This window comes from Gymnogyps californianus, chromosome 2, assembly GCF_018139145.2.
Source record: "Gymnogyps californianus isolate 813 chromosome 2, ASM1813914v2, whole genome shotgun sequence".
Classification (NCBI taxonomy): domain Eukaryota; kingdom Metazoa; phylum Chordata; class Aves; order Accipitriformes; family Cathartidae; genus Gymnogyps; species Gymnogyps californianus.
Window position 1 is genome coordinate 96,672,035 of NC_059472.1, and position 22,612 is coordinate 96,694,646.

At 42.7% G+C, this 22,612-nt stretch overlaps 1 protein-coding gene across 1 annotated transcript in view; it reads right to left on the minus strand.

Moving 5' to 3' along the window:
- Positions 1 to 426: 426 nt before the first annotated feature.
- Positions 427 to 22,612, minus strand: part of ADTRP (androgen dependent TFPI regulating protein) — a 32,843-nt gene continuing 10,657 nt past the window's right edge. Inside the window, exons 4-6 of the mRNA XM_050891274.1 lie at positions 11,789 to 11,904; positions 6,746 to 6,897; positions 427 to 470 (exon numbers count right to left, since the gene is read on the minus strand). Coding sequence (XP_050747231.1) covers positions 427 to 470; positions 6,746 to 6,897; positions 11,789 to 11,904 — 312 coding nt within the window. The remainder of the gene's footprint in view (positions 471 to 6,745; positions 6,898 to 11,788; positions 11,905 to 22,612) is intronic.

Below are 22,612 nucleotides of genomic sequence, written 5' to 3' on the forward strand. Positions count from 1 at the left end.
TTGGAAGTCACAGCACTGTTAAAATTATCCCTCCTCTTAATTTTTTCCAGACTTGATGAAGGGCAATCCAAACAAGAGCTGGCTTGCTTTCACAGGTCTTTTACAGAGTGGTGCCAAGCTCATGAGGGAGTTCGTTTACCAGTGACAAGTTTTAACCATGGACACATCCTCACGTACATTGTGCAAGAGATGAGATATCTGTGTGAACAGATGAACACAATTTTCTTATTCATAACTGTTGCAGAGTTATCATGTAAGAGGCAAATATTTCATATTTTCCACCAGTTTTCCATATGTCTCATGACATAATGGCTTCACCAGAAGCTGCAATGCATTGGAGAAAGGATTTATCACAGCTGCATTTATTTTCCTCTACTTCATCGCTTCAGCATTCATGGAGAGATTGTTTGGCTTGAAGAGGAGGATTCACTTGCCTTTCCGCCTATAGTCCAGTATTACTATTGAATCTCCTGTTGGAGGCAGAGGAGAAGAGATTATTGTGGGGGGGAGGCACAATAGAGAAGTCCTCTCACAGATGAAGCACGCTGTTGGGAGGAGGATGTGAACCTGGCCCCAACCTCCCAACATCCCTGGGGAGCCGAACCTGTCTGGGAGTGGGAGTAAGCCATGAGTGAAGGGCTTGGACCAGTTGCTAATACCGAAGTGCTGCAGAAGTTGAATGAGCCTGGGATGTCCCTAGCACGGAAGGGGTTACTTGACTGCTGAGGAATGATTTGAAATCTACCATGGGCCACATCCCTTGAAAATAATGGTGCTTTGCTAGTGGGGGAAAAAGTATCTGCCACCAAACAAGCCTAGCTTGGTGCAAGAATAAGTGAAAAGCTTTAAAAATAAAGCTCATCTAAAAAGGCAGCAGGTGATTAATCCTGCAGCTAAGATATCTGGAGCATCCTCACGTGTCTGGCCAGGACGGCAGAGGACCTACCAAAGACCCACAGCTTTCTGAAGCACCAGCTAGAGACCAGATGTGCTACCACAGGGCACCAAGTGTGGCAGTCATCAAATATATTTGAGTACCCTTGTCTAAAGCACTGTCTCAGCCTCTCTTCTTCCCTGTTGATGATCATTTACTCACAGAGAACCCTCTTCTAAAGGTGCTTTCCTTGTCCATAGACCTCAGAGGCTCTGAAACACTAATTGCTGAATTTTATTTATCTCCAGCCTGCACAGCATTTAGCAATTGACCTGATATGGAAAAAAATCCTGGCATTTCTTCCTTCCCATATGACTCTAAATATTTTGTACTGACCAAACAGAAATTTTAAAGATGAGGGAGAAAAAACTCCACCAAAAAAAGGACTAGCCTATTAGGCCAGGGACAGCATATTAGCAAGCACCTGTTAACGTCTGGCCTCCAGTGATGAAATCGTAAGCCCTGGGTTGCCAGAGCTTCCGATCCGGTCTGCCTCCAGTGGATCATCAGATAAACTTGTCAGCAAGAGTAGGGCGTGTGACAGATGGTGCAGGTTTCCTTTAAATAGCTAGACTGCTCTACCCGAGGGGTAAACTGCAGCTTGGGGGAGTGACAAATATGAAGGCTATAAATATGCCATCACAGGTTTGTGGCACAACTAGGATGAATGGATGAGACAAAAGTAAATATTCGTATTTAGTTTGCAAACTCTGGGCTGTAAATCCTCTTAAATTTGAGTTCCATTCGTCACTGGCAATATAGTGAAATTGTAGATATAAACATTATTTGTTCACTGAAAGAAATAGATTTAGCCTGGACTCTTATTCTTTGCTCTTAAAGGCATGACAGAACAAATGAAGATATCTTCTAGACAGGAGGCTCAGTTCAAAAATCCCTCTCAGACACTAAAGAAGTAAGAGGGCTGTAATAACGAAGGGTGGAACCTGTGTCTGAATCCATAATTACCTGCAGAACATGAGCATTTTAACATTCATACAAAAACTGCTGTTCACGAGACTGTACCAGTACAACGGTAGAATGACTTTGTACCCCACACAGATGCCCTTTGCACCCCTTCATTTGCCACTCTGGCTTCTGCAATCTCAATAGCTGCCCCAGAGAATGAGAGCATCGAGAATTCAATCATATTACAGTATTGCTTTGTATTGCACAGATTCATGCGCTGTCACATAGGCTGGGTTTCCCAATAGCTGACTACAGGGTATTAAGGGAGCTTGGTTTCACAAGCACATAAATACAGAAATAAAACCTGGGGAAAAAAATCCGTTCCTAAAACATGTTTTACATTTCTGGAAAATGCATTTAACGCAAAAGTACTCCAAAAAGAAGAGGAAAAATACGTTAAAGAGAAGACTGCCGTCTAACTTTAGCTCAGCCTTAGGTGAATACGTTTCAGCAATGTCTTCGCAGGATATTCAAGAGCTTGTGGAAGATCTGGAGGAGCACATCCATCCATGCACTGGGCACGAGGAAGATACTGCACCATAAGTTTCCTCTTTTTCCTGAGAGCAACGGCTCTTATTGTTGCTGCAATGCCTTATCCCTTGCTTTAGAGTATCTTTAATTCTGGCTTTGCCCCCGCAGTGTTCCTCAGCCGCCTGCTGACCACAGCTTTCCCTTCTGGAGGACAGCAAGCATTCAGGCATGGGTCTGTTGGAGCTGCTGCCCGCTCCAACAGCCAGCCTCCCCTTCTGCCCTGTTTCTCTCCCGAAGGACAGTTGCACCACCTGGGGATGAGCATTTCTCTGGACTTGGCAGAGGCCTTATGGCTGTAAAATCTCGCAAGTAGTTTGCCCAGCGTCCCTCGGCAGGCATTTAAATCACTGGTGGAGCAGGTATCTGTTGCTAGCTATAGCTCCTATCCACTTGCATTTCAAAGTATTGAAATGAAGCAGCTGATGAATGTTGGTTTGGGTTTTTTTTCAGGTGTGTTAGATGGAAGACAAATTAATCTGCTCCATCTTCAAATGCTGGTGCCAGAGAAGAGACCTCACCTGAAATGTTACTCTGTCTGATGTGGAGAACTTTGATCTGAATTTCTCCTGAGGATCTGGTTGTCTCACCAGGAGCAAAACCCGAGGGAAAACTGCTTTGCTTTATTTTTGAGGGTTCTAGTTTGGCTGGTCAAAGTAACACGAGATCAGTTGCCTGCGTGATGTTTTCTACCCATTGGGAATGGGAGAAGCTATCGCACGGTTCATCTTTGGTACTCGAACCCTGCAGCCAAATTCTTGGCTGAGGTAAATTTATGGCAGTAAAAGAATCAGCCCATTGTTTCCAATTATCCTCTTTGGAGTCTCTGTATTGCTCAACATTGTCTAGTACTCTAGAAACTCTGGGATTTAAAACAAAAAAAAAGTCATTACTGGTACTATTTTCTGTGCCTCTCCGGCTGTGCAGCTGGGTTGCCTTAGTTACCACCAATCCAACTGTGCAAGGGGAGGGAGAGGCACATGAGAGATAATACATTTTTAAAACCTCCAATACTGTATGAAACAGTTTGTCTATAAATAATAAAACAAATTTAGGGTCTGGCATCTTTTGGTTGTTCTGAAAAGGAAAAACAAGGTTTATTATTCGACAGCCTGGATTTTCCAGCTCTCAGAAATGATACTGCATCTTTTTGGTCAAGCACAGGACATAGCTTTAAAAATTACTTGCTTGAAGCTGAAAGCTGCCGTCCACAGACTTTTGAATAAGTTGGAACTGAACATACCTTTAAGGGTGAAAAAGATTAAATACTTATGTAGCTGGTTTTAGGAAAAGTGATAGTGGCCTGAAGCTACAAAGGAACATGGAAGACAGCCCATATGAAGCATGGTATGCTGTGGGACAAGCTTCATTTGCGACCTACAGTCTGCCACAGGATGTAAGTCCAGAAGGAAACCAGGCTTGCCACTCGTGGGGAGCTGTTTGTTAACCAATTCTTGCACCTTCGAATAAACACAACTTATCTGGGCACAAACTCAGCAAGCTTTCTTCCTTCAAGTGGGAAAGTAAGAAAAAGAAGCAGCTGCCCTGGAGCCTTTCCCTTTGGGGGGAAGCCTGGTCGCAGCAGCCCAGGCAGGGCTCGCTGCCTTGGCAGATGCTGCCAGGATCAGGTCTAATTGCTTGGTGGCTACAGGTGTTATTGGAGAAGTCGTTTCCAGATGTGCCTATAGGAACCCAGTGGACAATCGCATTACTCTGTAACTCAAACTGTGCCTTTAGGGGACTGAGCAGGAAGCAAAAAAAAGGGCAGAAGTGCCCTTCCACGTACCCTTTCTTTTGGGGTAGGGAGGATGTGGGCAGGGTGGAGGATACGGAGAGATGAAGAAGTCTGTCCTCTACCACCACAGATTGTTTTGCTTTGTGTGTGGTTTTTTTTTTTCTGCAGGGTTATTTTAACTGCATCATCTCCCTTATTGTGATGGGAAGGTGAGACAGGAAAGGGTAGGGTGAAAAAAAGTATGTGGAGCCATTATTGCTATGAGAAGAAATGTATCTTGGAATCACGTCTTCATTGAGTTTGCAGCTCTTTTTACTCTTGCAATGCTGAGCCAAAGATTTGTCTCAGTCAGGAACATATTAAGACTCTGGCACACTGTAATTTGGAATAGCTTCCCTCTGGCTGTGTTTCAATGCTTATTGGGACCTTGTTATCAATACTAGCTTAAGGAAGTCCTACCCTTCTCTTGGGTGGACGCAGCTGGAAAATGGATCAGGAAAATGATCTGAGTTGAAAACAGCCCCTGCTTGCAAGAAATGGGTGTGTGTGGTGGAGTAGGAAGGAGTGAGGGGCGGTGGGCGGGAGCTTATTGAGAAGTTATTGCTGCCAAAGGCCCCGTATTATCAAACTGCAGCCTCAGATACCACAGAGTTGCCAGCTATTGGGGTGCAGCTTGCAGCTGCTTTTATCGGTGTACAGCAAATCCCGGGAATGCTGCCAGTCCTGGGGGTGAAAAGCTGAGGATGCACGTGAAGTAGCAAGAGCGTGCACAAACGTGGGGGACTGTAACTCAAGGGGAGTGTCCTGCACGTGGATGAAAATACCATGTAAGTGTTAAGGCCATGAATTTGTGGCTCCTTTGAAAAATACCAAGTATGCATGGAGGGGCAGACCCACCACACACAGGAGGCCTCCATGGATTGCAAGAGCACACTAGATATCAACGGAGGATATTGTGTATGACGTGTTTATATATGTTCTCTGAGGTTACATTCATCCTATCGCAACTGGGGGTGCTTTTCAGCCTTTCTGTTTGCACAGAAAAGAAAGTTGAGTGCTTGCCCCAGTTTCTTTAGAAATCTCTTAAATTAACATCTCTTAAGTGAGTATATTTAGTCAGCTGTTCAAAATGCTTCTAATTTTTGCAGTTAATTTGATCTCTGCTTGGCACGACCTTTCATCTGATCAATTAACACCTTGGAAATCAAATTATTTTAATTCTGATTATCTCCAACTTATGTATCGGGCATACTCTAGGCCTGAAATTACTAATATGTACTCAGTGATGAAAAAATCTGATACCTAGATGTATCAGATATCAGATCGCATATAAAGACCTATACTGTCTTGTAGTGACGATGTGGTCTTTGATTAGTAATAGTTACTATTTATGTGATGCCTCTTAAACCAGAGCTAGTGCAGAAAGGCTGCAGATCTGTTTTCATTTACCAGCAATTCTCATCTCGTATCATGTTTATGCAAGAATAGAATTGGGCCAAAATTTCCAACCATGGACATATAGAGCAGGCATCTTATTTGCAAAGGTATCAAGCGGTGAAGTCGGTTATTCAGCAGATTTGAAAGTCAATCTGCTGCTTTTAGGTAGCTGAGCACGGATGGTGAGAGACTAGCTACAGACACTCTACTTTGGCTTGACAGGCATGTGAGACTTCACAAAATGGATCAGGCATCAAATGTTCCCTGAGAACAGAGGGAGGTTGTCTTATTTATTTTCAGAGGTGTTTTTGCAGCGTTTTTTCTTTCATCAGAAAGCTAGTTTAAGAAATTGCAAATGTTCACACATTTGTCCTAAATAAAATACACACGTTTTCCTGACAGAAACACTTTCATCCTCAAAAACTTAATCTTGAATGAAAACGGAGAGAGGAAACCAGAAGGGAAAATGATAATAATGATAACAATGATATCCCATGCCAAACCCCCAAAGCTGCTTCATCAGCTCGTTCTTTCTTCCACCTGTTGAATGTGTCCTCCTAAACGACACTTTTTTTTTTTTTCTTAACTGCCCATTTGTCCAAGGAAGTTGCCTTTCATTTTCTTTAAATCACTACTGATCATACCACTACCAAAGCAGAAGGGAGGTGTTCTCAACAGTTTGTAAAACTTTCTGAAGTGCTGTTTTACTCACGGAGCTGCTGCGATGCTTTCACTTGGATACACTAATGCCTTCCTATAAATTGTCAGTGCCATTCCCTAGTCTGACAAGCACCACATGACGCAGGTGGAAGAGTTTTAGCCAGAGAGATTTGACGTCTCTGGACCCTTGTTTGAGAAGGAATTCAAAAGCCAGTGATTATGCTGGTAAGAGGTGCTTCCCGAAGCCACATTAGAGAAACCTGGCCCAGTCTTCTCTCTGGTAGGGTTGGGATTCTTGCTCTGATTTGTTCTCTGTTTGTTAGTAACTGGTTAGGACCTGGCAATCTCTATCAGACACCCAAATGCCACCCCCTGGTGTACAAGGGCCCCCTTCCTCTCCCCACCTGCTTCGGCAATCACAGGAATTCATTCTAGATAATTTTTTTTTCATATGGATAGAAGTGAAAAACAAAACTTGGACTGACCCCATATCATACGGTTGAGGAACTCCCCGAAGTTGTAGAAAGAGATGATGACGGCAAGGCTACCGGCGAAAAGGGCTGCTAGCCCGGCCGGGCTGAACAAAGCAAAGAGAGGATATACCCACTCTCCCGTTACAGAATAAATCCACAGGACCCTAGGCAAGGAGAGAAAAGACCTTTGGTTAGGACCATTCAGTTAGAAGAACCACTTCATGATTTCTAACTCCTGAAGGGCCAAGTTATCAAAACAATCTTGATACAGAGAAAATTAGCTCAGCTGTTGACACATCTCCTCGGCATTTGGGCTATTTGCTGTGAAGCATACTTGAGCCACTGCTAAATTAGATGGGTTTCAGCGCAGGTTGAAATGCACACAATGTTCTGCTGTCACCCTGGTGGCATTGGCTATTAACGGCAGTAAAATAACAGTAAAACAGCAAAATGCTCAGAAATAGGGATGTGCACTTGGCTACTCTAAGTGAAACTTATTCAAATAAGCTCTCACATATGTGTTTGCTCTTTAGACCCTATCCAGATCTCGAGGGTCTGTGGAGACAAAGTGCTGTTTCTCACTGTCTCTATCCTGCTGCTGTTAACCACTGTTTTGGGGAGTGGAAAGAAGTTTTCAGGAGGCGAAACAGCAAGGGGAATTCTCCAGCACCTTTTCTCTTGGTCTAAGAGGAGGAGAGGAGGAGCAGGTAGGTAGGAAACAGATATAGCTGCTTTGCTCCTTTGTGCCAGAACCATTTGCGGGGCACTGTTTGGAAAAGGGAAAGAAGGAAAAGGAAGAGGATGAATATGCCTGCTTTATGGGGCTTCTTTTCTTCTACTTAGGCCCTCTCTTTCTGCCTTTTTCTTCTCTCAAAAAAATCTTGTAGTCGCTGTCAGTTCACTGATGTTATTTTCATTGTTTACGGCTCGTAAGAGTGGCTGGTAGCAAATGCCTGGACTTAAGAATATAAAAATAGTCTTTATATGTTAAATATAGGAAAAAATAAATTTTTATGGATAAAATTATATATATTTGTATTGAATATGTAAATAATATAAAAAATAGGGCAGGCCTCCAGTGATCGTTATGGGGATGTGCCATTCTAACAATGGGCAGCACTTCCCTAAAAAGAACCTTTGGGTCCAAAGACTCCTAAAAGGTTTAATTCTGGATTAAAAAAACCCACATCTGAGGAGTATGTGATACTTTCCACCACCAGTGCTAACATGGGAATGCAATCCCACTCTCTCTGATGGCACCCAGCCCGCCACCTTACACTGAGCATCATGTCTCAAAGAGAAGTGACAAACAGGCTGCCCCACCAGCCTGAAACTGTGTCACGAAACTGAGGAATGGGAGAGTGCTAAGGAAAAGGAGGGGGGGGGGGAAGTCTGAAAAGATGATTTCTCCTTTCTCCAGTTAGAGAAGGAAGGGGTAGGGCATAAAAAAGGCGGGTTTTTACCTTGCCTATAAAGAGAGATTCACTAATCCCCACCTAAGGGGTAGAGTGGAGAAACGGAGGGGGTTGGTAGTGGAGCTGTCTGGGCTGAGCATGGAAATGTTAAGGGTAGAGACTCATTGTCATGATTTAAGGTTCTTTCATCAAACAAACAGGGCTGTGAAACAGCTAAGTAATTAAAAAAAAAAAAAAAAAAAAAAAAGGCCACAGAGAGGCTGAGCAGAAATACTGAACCCCGGGTGCTAACTGGAGCCTGTGCAAACGCCAGCATGTGTTCTTCACTGCACAGAGCTACTATTTTCTTAATGTGTCTCAAACAGTAAAACAGAGAGTGACAACCGCCTTTATTTTATATAATGAGGAACTAGATTATCTTGATGCAGTGTGGCCAGCTGGCATGCCTTGTATGAAGCACTCCAACCCATATTTTCAAACCTAAACAAATGACTATGCAGGAGCACTAAAGCACTTTCAGCTTTCTGACTTGGTGGGAGCTGGGTGTTGCCAGGTTTTTTATCTTGGGGCATACCTCCAGATTCCTGAACTTACTCATTTTGATCACAGAATGGTTGACAGTTTTTGGTTTTAGTTTTCTGGTGGGTTTTTTTGCTAGGGATTTCAGAAAATGCACCCCACAACTTGCAAATACATATTGCTCATTTCTCATGGGTAATCACCTGTTAAGTATACATGCAGGATTCAGAGGCTTATTATTCTGAAGATTTCATTTTACCAAATTTCAATTTTTACCAAGATTTTACCTTGGATATGAGTGAGTGAGTCAGAAGCAGACAATGCCCAGAATTATGGGGAGGATAGATTAAGATAACAGCCCTGGGTATAACCAAAGTTGCCAAACTGCTATAGGATAGAGGACAGTATATAGATACCAGGGAGAGGTGATGTGCTGTCATAGTACAGCTGGATGCAACTAGGGGATTTATCCTGTCCTCTTATTACCTGTCCATTAATGTTAATGGGACCACCGCATCCACTGAAGGGAAAAATAAGTATCTCTAGGGAATTATTAAATGGGAAGATCCAGAAAGGAGAAAAGAACATATTGGCCACATATGAGCGCTCTGAGACTGTGGTTAATTCAAAATTAAAAGGTTGTGAACTGAAAATGAGCATGCAGTGAAGGAAAAATACTTTGATTCCTAACAGAGGTGGAATATGGACATATTACAAGAAAGCCATCAGTCTCTAGATTTAATTAATTTTGGGTTTTTTTGTACTTTAGTTTTTTATACAGAGTGCAATCTATAATGATTCATATTCCCTTACAAAGATAGTTTGAACTTTTCTCCGAAGACACATGAAAAATTGTGAAGATTAAGATTTATTTTATACTGATCTATCACCACTGAAATGGGAAAGGGCTATCTATTGTTACCTCCTTTTTAAGGTTTAAAATGCCAGTTCTAAAATTATATATGCTTCACTGTTTTCAATGTGAAGACTCCAGGACTAAGGCGTTACTTAACGCAACCAGGAGATGCCAGATCCATCCTTGCAAGAACTGACTAACATGCCTAACGGTTCTCTTCGCCCTGGTGTCCCGCAGCTGAAAGCTACCTTTCCTTTTTGAACACTATGGGTATTCAAAGCTATAGTGAAGCCCGGCTCAGAGGCAGGCACCTGGTGCAAAGCGTCACTGGCTGCTCGGTTTCTCTACTGCCTTGCAGGGACCAGTCCGTTCTCAGCCCATCGACACTGGGGAAGGGGAAGCGTAGCGATGACAGTGACAGTTCACGGAGAGGCTTTTAGGAAGGACCCTGTTGCTTGTGAAACGTAAGGTGCCCAAACAAATTGCAGCACCAACAGTAAAATGTGTATACCTGTTAAGATTTCAGTGCACAGGTTAAAAAAATTTTCTGTTAGTTGAAAGTTGTTGTCTGTGGTTGCAGGGAACCAAGATAAGGAGGCAAAAAGAAAGCAGACAGGAGGTTCCTTGCTGCCTTGGGAGGAGAGAAAGCAACAGTATTGAAATCCTAATATCTTTTATCCAGTTATCAGGGCCCTGGGACACAGGGGACAGGTGCTCTAAGGGACTACCTTCCACTCAGGACCCTGGCAGCACCATGCAACATCAATTCAGAGAAGATACTGGGAGGGCTCAAATGTGTTGATGCTTGTGTTGATCCTTATCCTTTGATGAGGATTCAGGTCCTGGCATGAGCCATGTCTCCTGTGGGGTGAAATTGCTCAGCTGATAGGGGCTTTAGGGGAAAGCATGGCACACACGACTGCAATAGTTGCCTGGAGAGCCGTCTGGTCTCAAAGACAGTAAAACCACATGCTGTCAGAAGACAAGCAGAACAAAGCTGGCGTTAAGCAACTGGGTGAACCAGAACATTGAAAAGGAATTCAGGAAGCCGTGGTCATAATCCTATTGGGCTCTGGGCTGGATTAGGTTAAATGGCTCCTAACTTGGTTATGTAACATAGCACTGAAGTCCATTGCTTCCACAGCCACTCTGATGGGTTTCAAGTCACAAGAGCGTCTCATCCATGCAGTTTATTTTCTATTCCAGATTCTCATTTGGTGGGCTATAGGTAGTCTCTAGCTGAGAGTGAGAACTGGTGGGTAGGAATGGGAAGGATGGGTTCCCTCATAGTCCCGGTGACTTCTCAGAAATCTTTGCATGAGGATGCAAACCTCCCTGCTGACCAGTTGTTCTGTATCCTCCACCCTAGGGCCCGGGTGTTTCCTGAGCTCTGGAAAGTGATATGGCAGCGTAGCCTGAAACTATACGGACCCATTCCTGAGCTGAGTCTCAACGTAAGGCATCCTCAGAGTGGTTTGAAGAGTTGGCAGCTGCCCATAGTTAGATGGAGCGGGCAGTGCCTCCAGACCCTGGCACTGCAGCTGGGATGCAATGAGCAGGAGCGGATGCAAACCCAGCTCCAGGGGTGCATGACACACACACAAAGGAGGTGGGTGGATGGCTATGGGCTGGGGGGGGGGCCTGGTTAGATATAGTTTATTCTCTCAGGATCACCCTCCAACAGGTTGGAGATAAACTGTGGTACATTGCTGGAAATGTAGGTGGTGTCCACCGGTGGAGTGGGAGGTGGTAGTGGGGCAGATGCCTCCTTGCTACCCGTCAGTTTGCACCTGGCTCTGAGTATCATTTTCTATCTCAAGTTTCTAAACCCAGCCATGTGTCCCTGCCAAATACCAAACTGAGTTTTACTCCTCTTCTGCTCCTGTGACCCCCAGACCTTTGAGATCTGGCGTTTTTGCAGTGAGCAAGACAGCGAGCGGAGGTAAATTTGAGGGTACTGGGAGAAACAAAAACTCCAGCCCAGCAGAAATAACTCAAAGTACCCTGGAGCTTATGGCTATTTAGTTGCTTTTCTATAAGAGGCCTTAGAAGAGCAGGAGATACTATGTATGGTCTCAGGACCTGTACTGTGTTTGAAGAAATCTGCTCTGCCTACGTCTGGAAATAGTTTTCATGGGTCTCAGCCGAAGTTTAAATGACTTCTCCACAGAACAGCCTGCTGTCTCCCAGAACTTAGATTTAAGTATTTGACCTTGTTTTACAAAGTAGATCACTTGAAAATGTTTTAAAGTACATAGTTCTTACCAACTGATATACAGAAAAGCGACAAATCCTAATAGGATCAATCCCTTCTTCTTTGCTGGGTAGCGGTGCGGCGTGGCAAGGATTTCCAGGACAGCAAATGGCAATACAGCCGTGTGCTGAGGAGAAAAGAGAGTCCGTCACTGACCGGTCACAGTGCCTCGCCTTCGGTCATTGCTGCTCATGAAGCTCAAGAGCCTGCCCATGAGCAAAGGATTATTTAACAATCCTGAATGTAATTGTATACAAATGCGCATACTTCATTTTTTTTGTAGCGAAGAAGTACTGCTCTGCAGTAACGAGCATGGAAATTTTCTTGTTAGTATGCTGTAGAAAGTACTGTAATGAGGTCTGCCTGTAGAATGATCTGCGTTATTTTATCATAGGTGAGCTTTCCTTTTACATTTGGTAATTCCCATTAGAGTACAACAGATACTGAAGTCTATCGCTATGTGCGCTTGAGGATGTCAAAAGTCTTCTCCTTGAACTCATTAAGCAATTGCTGAATTGCCTTCATGTTTTCTTCAAGCCGTTACTGTATTTTATATATTGTCATTTACTATTTACTCCAGTGCAATGCAGTGTGTTGTGATTCTCTTTGTAAACTGAAAAATGTGGTGGCAAACATAGGGAGGACTTAAGTTAGCTGTGATTCAAGATGATGAACAACTTCAAACAAGCTTAACCAAGGGTTAGTAAAGAGTTAGCTTGCTGGAGAAGTTTTTTTTTCTTCTCTCTTTTTGTCAAAGGGTTTGAATTGTATTAAGCAGCTTCAGTTTCAAGGACTTTTATGATGATAACTGTCTGAGCACAGAGGATTTTCAGCACAGGGCAGACAGCTTGGTGGCACTGACTGCTTTGTGGTAGGGAGCTGCCTCCAAGAGGGATGCTCCTCACTGTGGCGAGGTTGGGAGCACAGCAGAAGCCCTTCCGGGCTCGGATGTTAAACGGGCAACGCAGGGCTCTTGGGATGCTAACGCCTCAACTTGTTGGCTGATTTGTGGCAACTTCAGAAAATAACTTGTTGGGGTGAAATTTCCCCACTAAGAGTTTTGTAATATTCCCTGTCCAAGCAAATGATAGTTTTAAGTTGCAATACCTAGGACAGAAGGCCTAAACATCGCTGGGGAACAACACAGCAAAAACAGTCAATGAGGTGCAACAGGAGAAAACCATAGCAACAACTGTAGCTGACTGGTTGGTTAAATTCCTATTAATTAAGCAAATAGTTTAACGGGTAGATGGGGGAGGAAGGGAGGGAGGGCAGCAGAGAAAGATAGATAGACTTTTAAACAGAAAAACCCACCAAATTAATGATTTTTTTTGTTTTTCCCTAAAGGCAAAACCTGCTGGGTATATGGTATGAAGTTTCCTCTTGTCCCAAGGAAGCGGTTCTAGTACCTTCAATGTACATATTTGTCAGAAGCTGTGCTGAGTATCTGATATGGTAGTATGGTGTCAAAGTTTTATTGCTGTATATTTATAGTATAAGTTGCCACAAATAAACATGAAATTCTTTAAATGCATATTGAGCTACATACAGCATGCATGAAAACATTCTTTACCTATTTGTTTAAGAGGCAGACATCCATTTTTGTGGGCCGCTGCCAAGTGAAAGCTCACTAGAAGCTGCATGTCCTCCCTCAGGCTGCCCAGTGCACCCCAGGAGCTGCTATTCATACCTGGCTGTCCTACTACCAAAACAACCCTTCCATCCCAGTTATCATTTTTCAGAGGAAAGAGATAAAAAAGATTCATTTGATGTTCCAGTTCTTCTCACTCATTGGCACTGAGATTTTCCTCTGTTCTGTTTTACAAAGATATTCTTCAGCTCTACAACCCACTTGGTTGATAGCAGAGGTCTTGTTGTATTAGTACAAGTAATTCCTGGATTCATTTAACCAGAAAAATGTCTTTGGTGCACACAGTTGTCAGATATAATCCCTGTAACTGTCTTCTGGTCAGAAATCTATGTGTTAAGCTGCTTTTAGAATGATTTTTAAAAAGTTTATTTTCCATAGGTGGTCAATAGTTTGAATAAAACCAAAATGCTCATGCAAGACAGCAATGATGGAAAACTTGCACTTTGTCCTCACTTTTAGGCTTTAGACTTTCGCAGTGGATTTGTCCATTATGCGAAGTGGATATAAATCCTGGTTTTCATCTGACATCCAGTGGGCTACAGAAGTCCTTTGGGATACATGAAACGTCCTTGCTAGCCTTTTAATTAATTTAAACACTTTTAACAACTCTAAGCTGTTTCTTCCAGCTGTATTATTGCTGTCCTAAGAGGGATTTAGTAGGTGAAATACCTGGTGAAATAATCCTTTGTTGAAGTGAACAGTTTTTAGGTGGGGGTTATTTTATATACTTATTTCCTTAGTTTGAGGCTTTTTGTTCTGAGTGAATGTTAAATAACTACAAGTCAGCAGTATGATGCTGCTTTAATAGAAAAAGCGCGTGGCGTTCTGGGATGGTATTAACAGGAATATTGTGTGCAAGAAAGACCTGGGAAGTAACTATGCTGCTCCACTTGAATTGATGAGGTTTTGGCTGGCACTCTGTCTTGATTTAGGGCACCCCATTTTGACAGGTGCAGAGAATTTGGAGCATGTCCAGAAAAGGACAGCACAAACAGCAAGAAAGTATGAACAGGAACGCAGTCCAAAGACAGGCATAGAAATCAGGACTGAATGTGGTGTTGTGTCTAGAGAGAAAAGGAAAACGAGAGAGGTTTCAAAGGCTTGAGAGGTTGATACAGTGATGACTGCGATGGGAGAGTTCTCCATGTCCATCACGGGTAGGACCAAGGGCAATTGGCTCAGTTTTCCTCAAGAGAGATGTAGCTTTATACTGGGAAATAAGTAGCAAGAGCAAGTAGGGAAATGACCACCTAGGGGAGCTGGGCAAGCCCTTTACAGGAGAAGCTAGACAAGAAGTTGAGTATGATTCTGCCAAGCACCCTCTGGGCATCTCTGACCCAGCCTCAGTTTTCCTCTGAACCAGCTACCAAGGGCCATGCAGATGCCAGAGCCGGTGCAAGTGCATGCCTCCAGAAGCAGAGGATGAAAGCATGGAGAAATGGGGGCTCTCCTCTTCTGACGGGAGCAAGCTACCATGACTAAGACCACCAACGTCTCCACTCGCTTAGCCAACTTCTTCTCTTTCTCGGTTCATACGTCTTTGCGCTGCCTTACAGTACGTGAATCCCGCAGGAAAGGGGGAAGAGGAGAGAAAAGCAGAGCTTTGCACCTCATTTACAATTTCTCATTTGCCTCACGGGAGTGAGCGGCACCGCACTGGGTGATGGCCGGAGGCACCCTGCAGCAGCGCCCTAACAATGCGTGGACAGCATGATACAGTCACAGGGAGCAACAAGCTGGGGGTGGTGAGGGGGAGCCCACTGCTCTAACACAGGCATTGGCACTGCAGATGAGTAGCAAACCAGTAGCGGTTGTGAAAGACAGTTGGGAGCTCTTCTTTTTATTCTGTGTTGATTTAGAAAATGCTGATTTGCTTAACTAGTCATTTTTTGGCGGGCTCCTCCACTTATGGAGAAGTTACATACTCAGGGGCCCATAAATCAAAAGAAGTTTGAAAGTCACTGGCAAAGCTGGAAAATCTGGCTGCTTTTGGAGAGTTTAGTGGAAGGGGTAGGTTCAAATTTCTGCTCTGCCTGATTCACAGGGGCTTGAAGCCGAGATTCCCACTGCCTGGAAGAGTGCTTCCACCTCCAAGAGCAGTGAAAGCATCCAGGAGTGGGGCTGCCTGCCTCTTGTTTTGTGAACAGTTTGTTAAAGGTCTTGGATCTATCCTGATTTGGAAAAAGGGGAAAAAAAAAGAAAGAAATCTGTTGTGGCATAGGAAAGCTGCTTTCTTCCCAAGTCCAATGACGACACCGGCACACGCCTTATTAAAGTGTGTGCTGTGTCTTCTGTACAAATAACTGTATCTTTTAAAAAATATTTTGCCATATATGAATCCAATTTTGTTTATTAATAGATTATTAGCCTATTCCTAGTTAGAGAGAATCACTGTCTATATTAACTAGACATGAATTTTGTAGGGCCATTTAAACTTGCCATGCAAACGCCTTCTTGAGACAGATTTCCGCAACAGTTCTCAGCTACTTCATGCATGCCCAGGATGAAAATTTTTTGGTTTAGCATTTTTCCTTTGTGGATATAAAGCTTCTTTTTTTGCCCCTCCACTTCCTTCTCATGTACACATACACCCCAGGCCCAATAAACACGTGGGAAAATCTTCCCTTGCACTTCTGCTATCCCAGAGTTTACTGGCGACTTCACGTATTTCTGCCAAGCCTCGTTTGTCCATTACAGTAAAATCACGGTGGAATTTCTACCGAATAACCGAGCATGTTTACGAGAGCAGATGCGTATTTATACAGCAGACACCAGAAGAATGCGTGGCTGGCTACGGGGTGCAAAGCCTGCCCTTTGCCTACAACATGCAGTTGGCTTTCCAAATGATTTCCCTCTCACAGCCGATAGACGTTGACTTTGGCAGCATCGTTAGTGATAGACCATATATCATGGTTAATCATATCTGCTGAAAGGCTTTAAAGACTCCTCGTATCCTTCTCAATAAAAAAGATGTATTTTCTCATTCGAGTTATTTTTACCATAGGTCTCTAGTGCATGGTCATTAAATATACTTTCAACCCTATTTAGCTGCGCTTTATATCCTTAAACTGACGTATGTCTGAAGAGTGCAGTATTTGTACGGGGCCAAATTCAAATATACAGTTTTGCCTCTTGCTTTAAAGAAAACTTAATGATTAAGCTCAGATTGACACAGATCAAAACATTGGCAAAAATTGCTGGAAACAGTGACTCATTTTTTATTTCAATTAACAGTTTCTCAGTTTCACATATAAACAGTGAAACTGTCAAAAATAATTATCACAGAGGGAGAAAAAAGCTATTTCACTCCAAGGTAAGGAAAATGGGCTAAAACAATAGCTGTGTGTACTGATCGGGCTGTCAATGAACCGAACTGAATCAGAGAGCTCTTTTCTTCTCTTGGCAGGAATCCTGTTAGTACTTATTTTTATGTTCTTTGAAATACTAATATATTTATTTGTTTAATAACCTCTGTTGAGGAAAGCTTTCAGCTTACAAATTTTTTAATGACAGAAGTATTTTAAATGCCTTTTTTAAAATTTATTTGTACAGTGGAAAGATAAAAGTTATGGGACTTTCAAAATTATCAGAGACATTTTGTTAACTAATCACACTTATAATCTGAATTCTGATTCCAAACATTTGATTTAAAAATGCTCTGTGGCTCTTTTTGGCACTTATGATTTTTAACTTGAGTTTGGTTTCTTTGCTTTTTTCCTGACAAACTCAGGTGAATCTGAACTAGTTTTAAAATTGCAAAATTCTTTTTGTTGCTCATAAACTCTGGCATATGAATACAGGGGGAAGGAAGTTTCTTAAACGTATGCTGAACTTTATCCGAAATATTGGCATGTTAACTCATCTCCTGCGGAGAAGAATGAAATTATAACATTCTCCTGCTTCTTTATTTTTTGTTTCCTACCCTATGTTGTATGTTTCCCAGGATACGTTTCAGGTTCAGGAGTTTAAACTGAGATAAATAGTCCTCTCTGGATATTATTTCCACTGTTTGGTAAGACCATACGGAATTTTTACTTCCCATATTTTGAGTAATTTGTGTATTTATTCAATGTTATACCCTCGTTTTGCTGTTGAGAATATAAGTAAAAGCAAGTTTCCTGGGGCTGAGAAGATGGGATTGGGTAGAGTTTGTGTTCAGCTGCATGCTCCAGCCTAGGCTGAGTTTTAAGACCATGAATAATCTCCCCAGAGCTGCTGAGATCACTCGTACGCCTAACGTGTGCGTCACAGTTTGACTCCGTTTGACCCTGTTTGACTCCAGAGCGAAGGAAATGATGCCTCGGTTGACCATAGCTGTTTGTTTCTAATTCGTCTGCATTTACATACCCTCCGTGTCTGCTTTCCATTAACATGTGAGACTTTAGCGGAGGGATTTTTCACAAACAGTTACCACTGGCCAAACTAAACTCCACTGGGCACAGTTGGACACCATCGAGTGCTTTTGAAAAACTGCCCGTGTTTCTCCTTTCAGACAAATTCCCCGCAGAGCTTGTGTGCTGACAACCACTCGTGGCCAATACTCATGCTTGTATCTTCTCCATCGGTATGTTTACCGCAAAGAAAAAGTAAAAACCCACTTCGGTGCTCTCTTATGAGGCTCATGAAGCCAGTGTTCATTGGTTGACCCTTGAGGTGTTTACTCAGTTATTCAGCTCTTTGTTGGGAAACGTCCTCTTGTCTGTGGAAATTTTCTTGGGTTGGATGCTTTCATGAACAATTACAGCCTGTGTTATCTGAGCATAATAAAACTAAATGGCTTCCTGTCACCATAACCTCTATTTAGTTTTATACTCCTCATAATTTTCTGAATCTCTGTATGGTCTCTCCTTTCTTGGCTTCATTTTGGAACAAATTCCCTCTTTTTATTTATTTTGCTATGATACTGCCTTCATTCAAACGCCTCCTTTAAAATTTTCTTTTGTAATCTGTCCTTACACATTTTTCTTGCTCTCTTAACCTCTCTCTGTTTTTCAGGATGGGAGGGGCTTAAGCATTATTGTTCATTTTATTTCTTTAACTAGTACATTGCCATATTTAGTTAAAGAAATAATTCTCTCTTAGAGTTACTACCTGTCTTTTATACTCTTAGCCGTCAGTGCATTTTCAGGGAACCACAGATTTATTTTATGGAGAGAGCGGGAGGCACAAGGAGTCCTGTTACTGAGCAGGTGTGGTGACAAATTAGTCAGGAAGCTATTGCTCAATTTAAGTCCAGCAGCACTCCTCTCTGAACTGTCAGCTACTCTCTGTTTCTGCCCTTTCCAGGTCCGTTCATGCTCATCTGAAAAGCAACAATTTGTTTTTTTCCTACATTTTCTGAGATGTGTAGGTAGTTTGGGAGCATTATTGTGAAAAATGGATGAAACGTCAGACCAATTGTGTGATCAAAGGTAAAAGAGCTTCAGAGAGAACATATCTTGCATGCACGCATGCATTTTTGAAAATAAGGCCCTGGCTGAATATCCTGTTGCTTACTAGCAAATGTTTTGTCTCCGTGTCAATGCCAGAATTTTAATTGCATTTCTCCCTGACATGAGATACGTAGTCTAAGAAACTGATGTTGCGCTGCAGCTGGAAGCTGGCATGAGACTGAAGTGACACATCCTTCGCTGTGGAATATTTGTCTCCAGCTGTTCCTTCGCGGGGTGGGTTACGGAGACTGCACCTGTGCACGCCGGGGTAGCAGCAGCCAGGGAGGATTCCCTGCCATAATATTTGTCTGTGAAACACATACTTTCTCCCTGAGGAAATGGGCTTATGTCAACAAAAATGGAAACTTCAAAAAAAAAATATATGTAATGCTGGGAAAAGCTGAGCATCTTTGCTCTTAAACATGTGGGGTGATTAATTTCATGTGCCATATCCCTCACACACACATTCTTCTTCTTTGCCAAAAGCTGAATGTAATTGGAAGCCTATGAATGTCCATAGTTGCCAGACAGCTTAAAATTGAGATACTGTGAAATGCAAACAAATGGAAATGTTTCTCTCTTGTGTAAATATGCAAGAGTTATTAAGCATTAAATACCAATTGCAAGGAGAATCATTTAAGATGGTCCGAGATGAGCCTGAGGCGGTTCTTGTGTACACACTTGGAGCAGAAGTCCAGTTAGAGTGGCCTGGACAAGCGGGTTCGGCTCCACACACTGATTTTGCACCCCCTTGGTTGGTTAGTGTTGTACCACTATTAGCTATTTAACCTAAAATAGCTGTAGGAAGATATAATCCTTCACATAGATGCCCTCACATAGGAGTAAGAGTAATTTGTACTCATAGAACTTATTTTCTTTTCTAGATGGAAGTAAATCATACTGATCCAAAATAACATTTCTGTTGATGTAGTTGTGTCCACACTAGGGAAGGTAATGGTTTAGCTAGGTGGGCAGAACACAAGCAGCGGGCAGATACCAAGAAGCTCCAAGATGAGAGGGGACGTGGCGAGTTTTGCTGGTATTCTTACTCTCAGGGCATCGGTGGCTTGCTTCAGTGAAGGAAAATTACTTATATGCACCCACATTGTTCTTTCACTCCCTTGCATTTTCTTTTTACAGTCAGATACTGCTTAGCTTCATCGAGGCAAAGTGCAAAGGCGCTTGAGAGGCTCAGGCCATGTGGGGTCTGTTGTCACCTTTGCTGAAAGTCTGCCAGGTAAGTCATTTTTCTTCTGTGCCTCCATTTACCATCCCTCTGTTTTTTGTCCTTACTTATTTAGCTTACAAGGTCTTCAGAACATGCACAGTTCATAACTGTGTGTCAGTAAAGTGCCCAGGACACTAAAATGCTGATTTTTGTCAAGGCGAGAGGATAACATGGCTACAGAATAAATTAGGAAAAGAGGTGGCTAAACTAAACTTAGCTCTAGCCTGAAAATAAATATAATTGTGCTTTTTACAAGAAAATTTGCTTTTTATGAGAACTGTGCCTTACAGACTGAAAATATAAACCTCCTTTACAAAAAGGCAATTGTACCATTACCATTTTTGTGAACACATCTGGTCAACGTTGATGTATATCTTTTCTTTTGTTATAGATTAAAATGTTTTTGAGTGATCTCTTCTGACCCACCGTTGCCCCTCTTTGTTTAGCGTTCAATTCTGCCAGCCCCTTCAAAATGTAGTGTTCCCCACACTGCCATTGAGTTGATTAATAAATGCATATGATTTAATCCAGGCTGTTCCCAGCAGTTAGTCGCCTTCTGGAGAGTATCCAGGTGTTGCTTGAAAAGAGATGACTGGGAAAGAAATAAACAATTTCACTTGACGAATTGGCCAGCGTATCTTTTGTCTGAGCCATCTTCCACTTCGAAAATCTTGTTCAAATAAAATAATTGTGCTTGAGATATAAGTAGGGTGGTTTTTTTCATCTATGAAGCTCAAAGTTTTGTATAAAGATGGTAAAACATAATTACCCCAGGCAAACAGAAGTGGAAACTGAGGCGTAGCCCTTGGGTTAAATGCAGTAGAAATGCAAAGAGAGAAACACAGATAGTCTGGAGTATTTGGCCTCCTTCAAATTTTAGCAAGATTCCCTTCTGCATTAGCCATCCTTTCTGCAAAACAGAAAATGTTTCTGCTCAGAGTGCAAAAATATGCCTAAAATGTAATGCTCTCTGTACGACTCTGGGTTACCAGGTGGGCAATGACACTTTCCCGCTGTAAGAGCAGTAAATGTGAGAAAAATAAATGGCTAGTTCATTTTTGCAAGGAAGGTGCTGCAGCATCACCGTGAACTCAAGGAGCTTGGTATTCCTGAAGTGTTTTTGCATGGTTATTTTTTAGGTTCACTCTTCAGTTACATAACAACATATGCTTTCCCTATTTACAACGTTAAAATAGACTGAGATAAAAAAAAATACTCCCACTGCAAATGATACGGCACTGACGTCTACTACTGATACACCGACGTCTTTTTCCACCAAAGCCAGCTAGATGCTGCCTCAATCTGCCACGAAAAGTCTGTAATCTCAGAGCCATAAAGTATAGCAATGTGCAAGGAAATGAACCCAAAGAAAAAGCGTCGGCTTGGCAATCAGAACTGGGAGATTGTCCCTTACAGTGTCAGTAGCTCCCTGGATCTTCCTGGCGTTCCCAGCGGATATTTTGGGTTGGAAGAAATGCACGCCTCAGCTAAGCCTGAAGGCACCTGTTGGAAGGTGTCCCAAAACATGGGGATCGTCAATAGCGGGGATCAGTCTACGCTGGTAGCAGATGTTTTACACTCAATAGTGACTGGAAGGAAAATTTCCCACCCAGGAACTGTCAAGCACAAGATGTCTGCAGTGTATTAAGAGCTTTAGAAATAAAATACTAGGTTGTGATAAAGGTTCGCTTTATGTGAAGTTTCTCTCTCGTCAAAATAATTTTGAGGAAGAATTGTTTTCCTTCTTTAACACCTGTTTTTGACATTTCTGAAATGGAAAAGCTTTTTGTTGTTGTCAGAATGACTCTGTTATGAAATGTAGATGTAGGCAGGGTAAGAAAGAAGTTACAACGAATATGTGTGAGGGATTCCTGCAAAGAGTTCTTGCACATGAAATAAAAATGTACGTTCTACCACCTCTCAACCTTCCCATGTCATAAACAAATGTGGAAATGGAAAGGGCAAATTCTCAGCTGTGCGCCGGGATTAAAACAAGCAGCAAAGCCCATCTCCTCTCAGCTCCACCCTGTGCCCTCCCCTTCCCCAGCACATCCACTACCGTGAAGACTTTAAACTGCAACCAGTCGCCCATACCAAATCCCGGACCTGAAACCAGCGTGATGCTGAGGACACAGGGAATCTTTCTTGTTGGTGGACGACGGTTTTGAGAGAGAGTGGTGCCCGTTTGCGTCTGTGCGGAGGTTTGGACAGCCATGTAAAGGCCCTGGTGGAGATAAATTAGTGGGCAGAGAGCAGGTGATAAGGTTAAAAGTGCACGATGGCTGCAGTTTATCACTCGGATATCAGTAATGCGGACATGCCTATGTGTGTTTGGATTCCAGGCACACGTATCTGAATACGCCTGTCTAAACCAAGTGGCTGCTCAAAACCTTTAGCAAGTGTCCTCAGCCAGAAACCCCAAAGCCTCCCGCATTTACCTTCAACACGCATTGGGAACTGCTGCAGCGGGTTGCAAAGCGTTGTACTTTAGAAATGAAGTCTGGAGAGAAATGAGTCTTCTGTG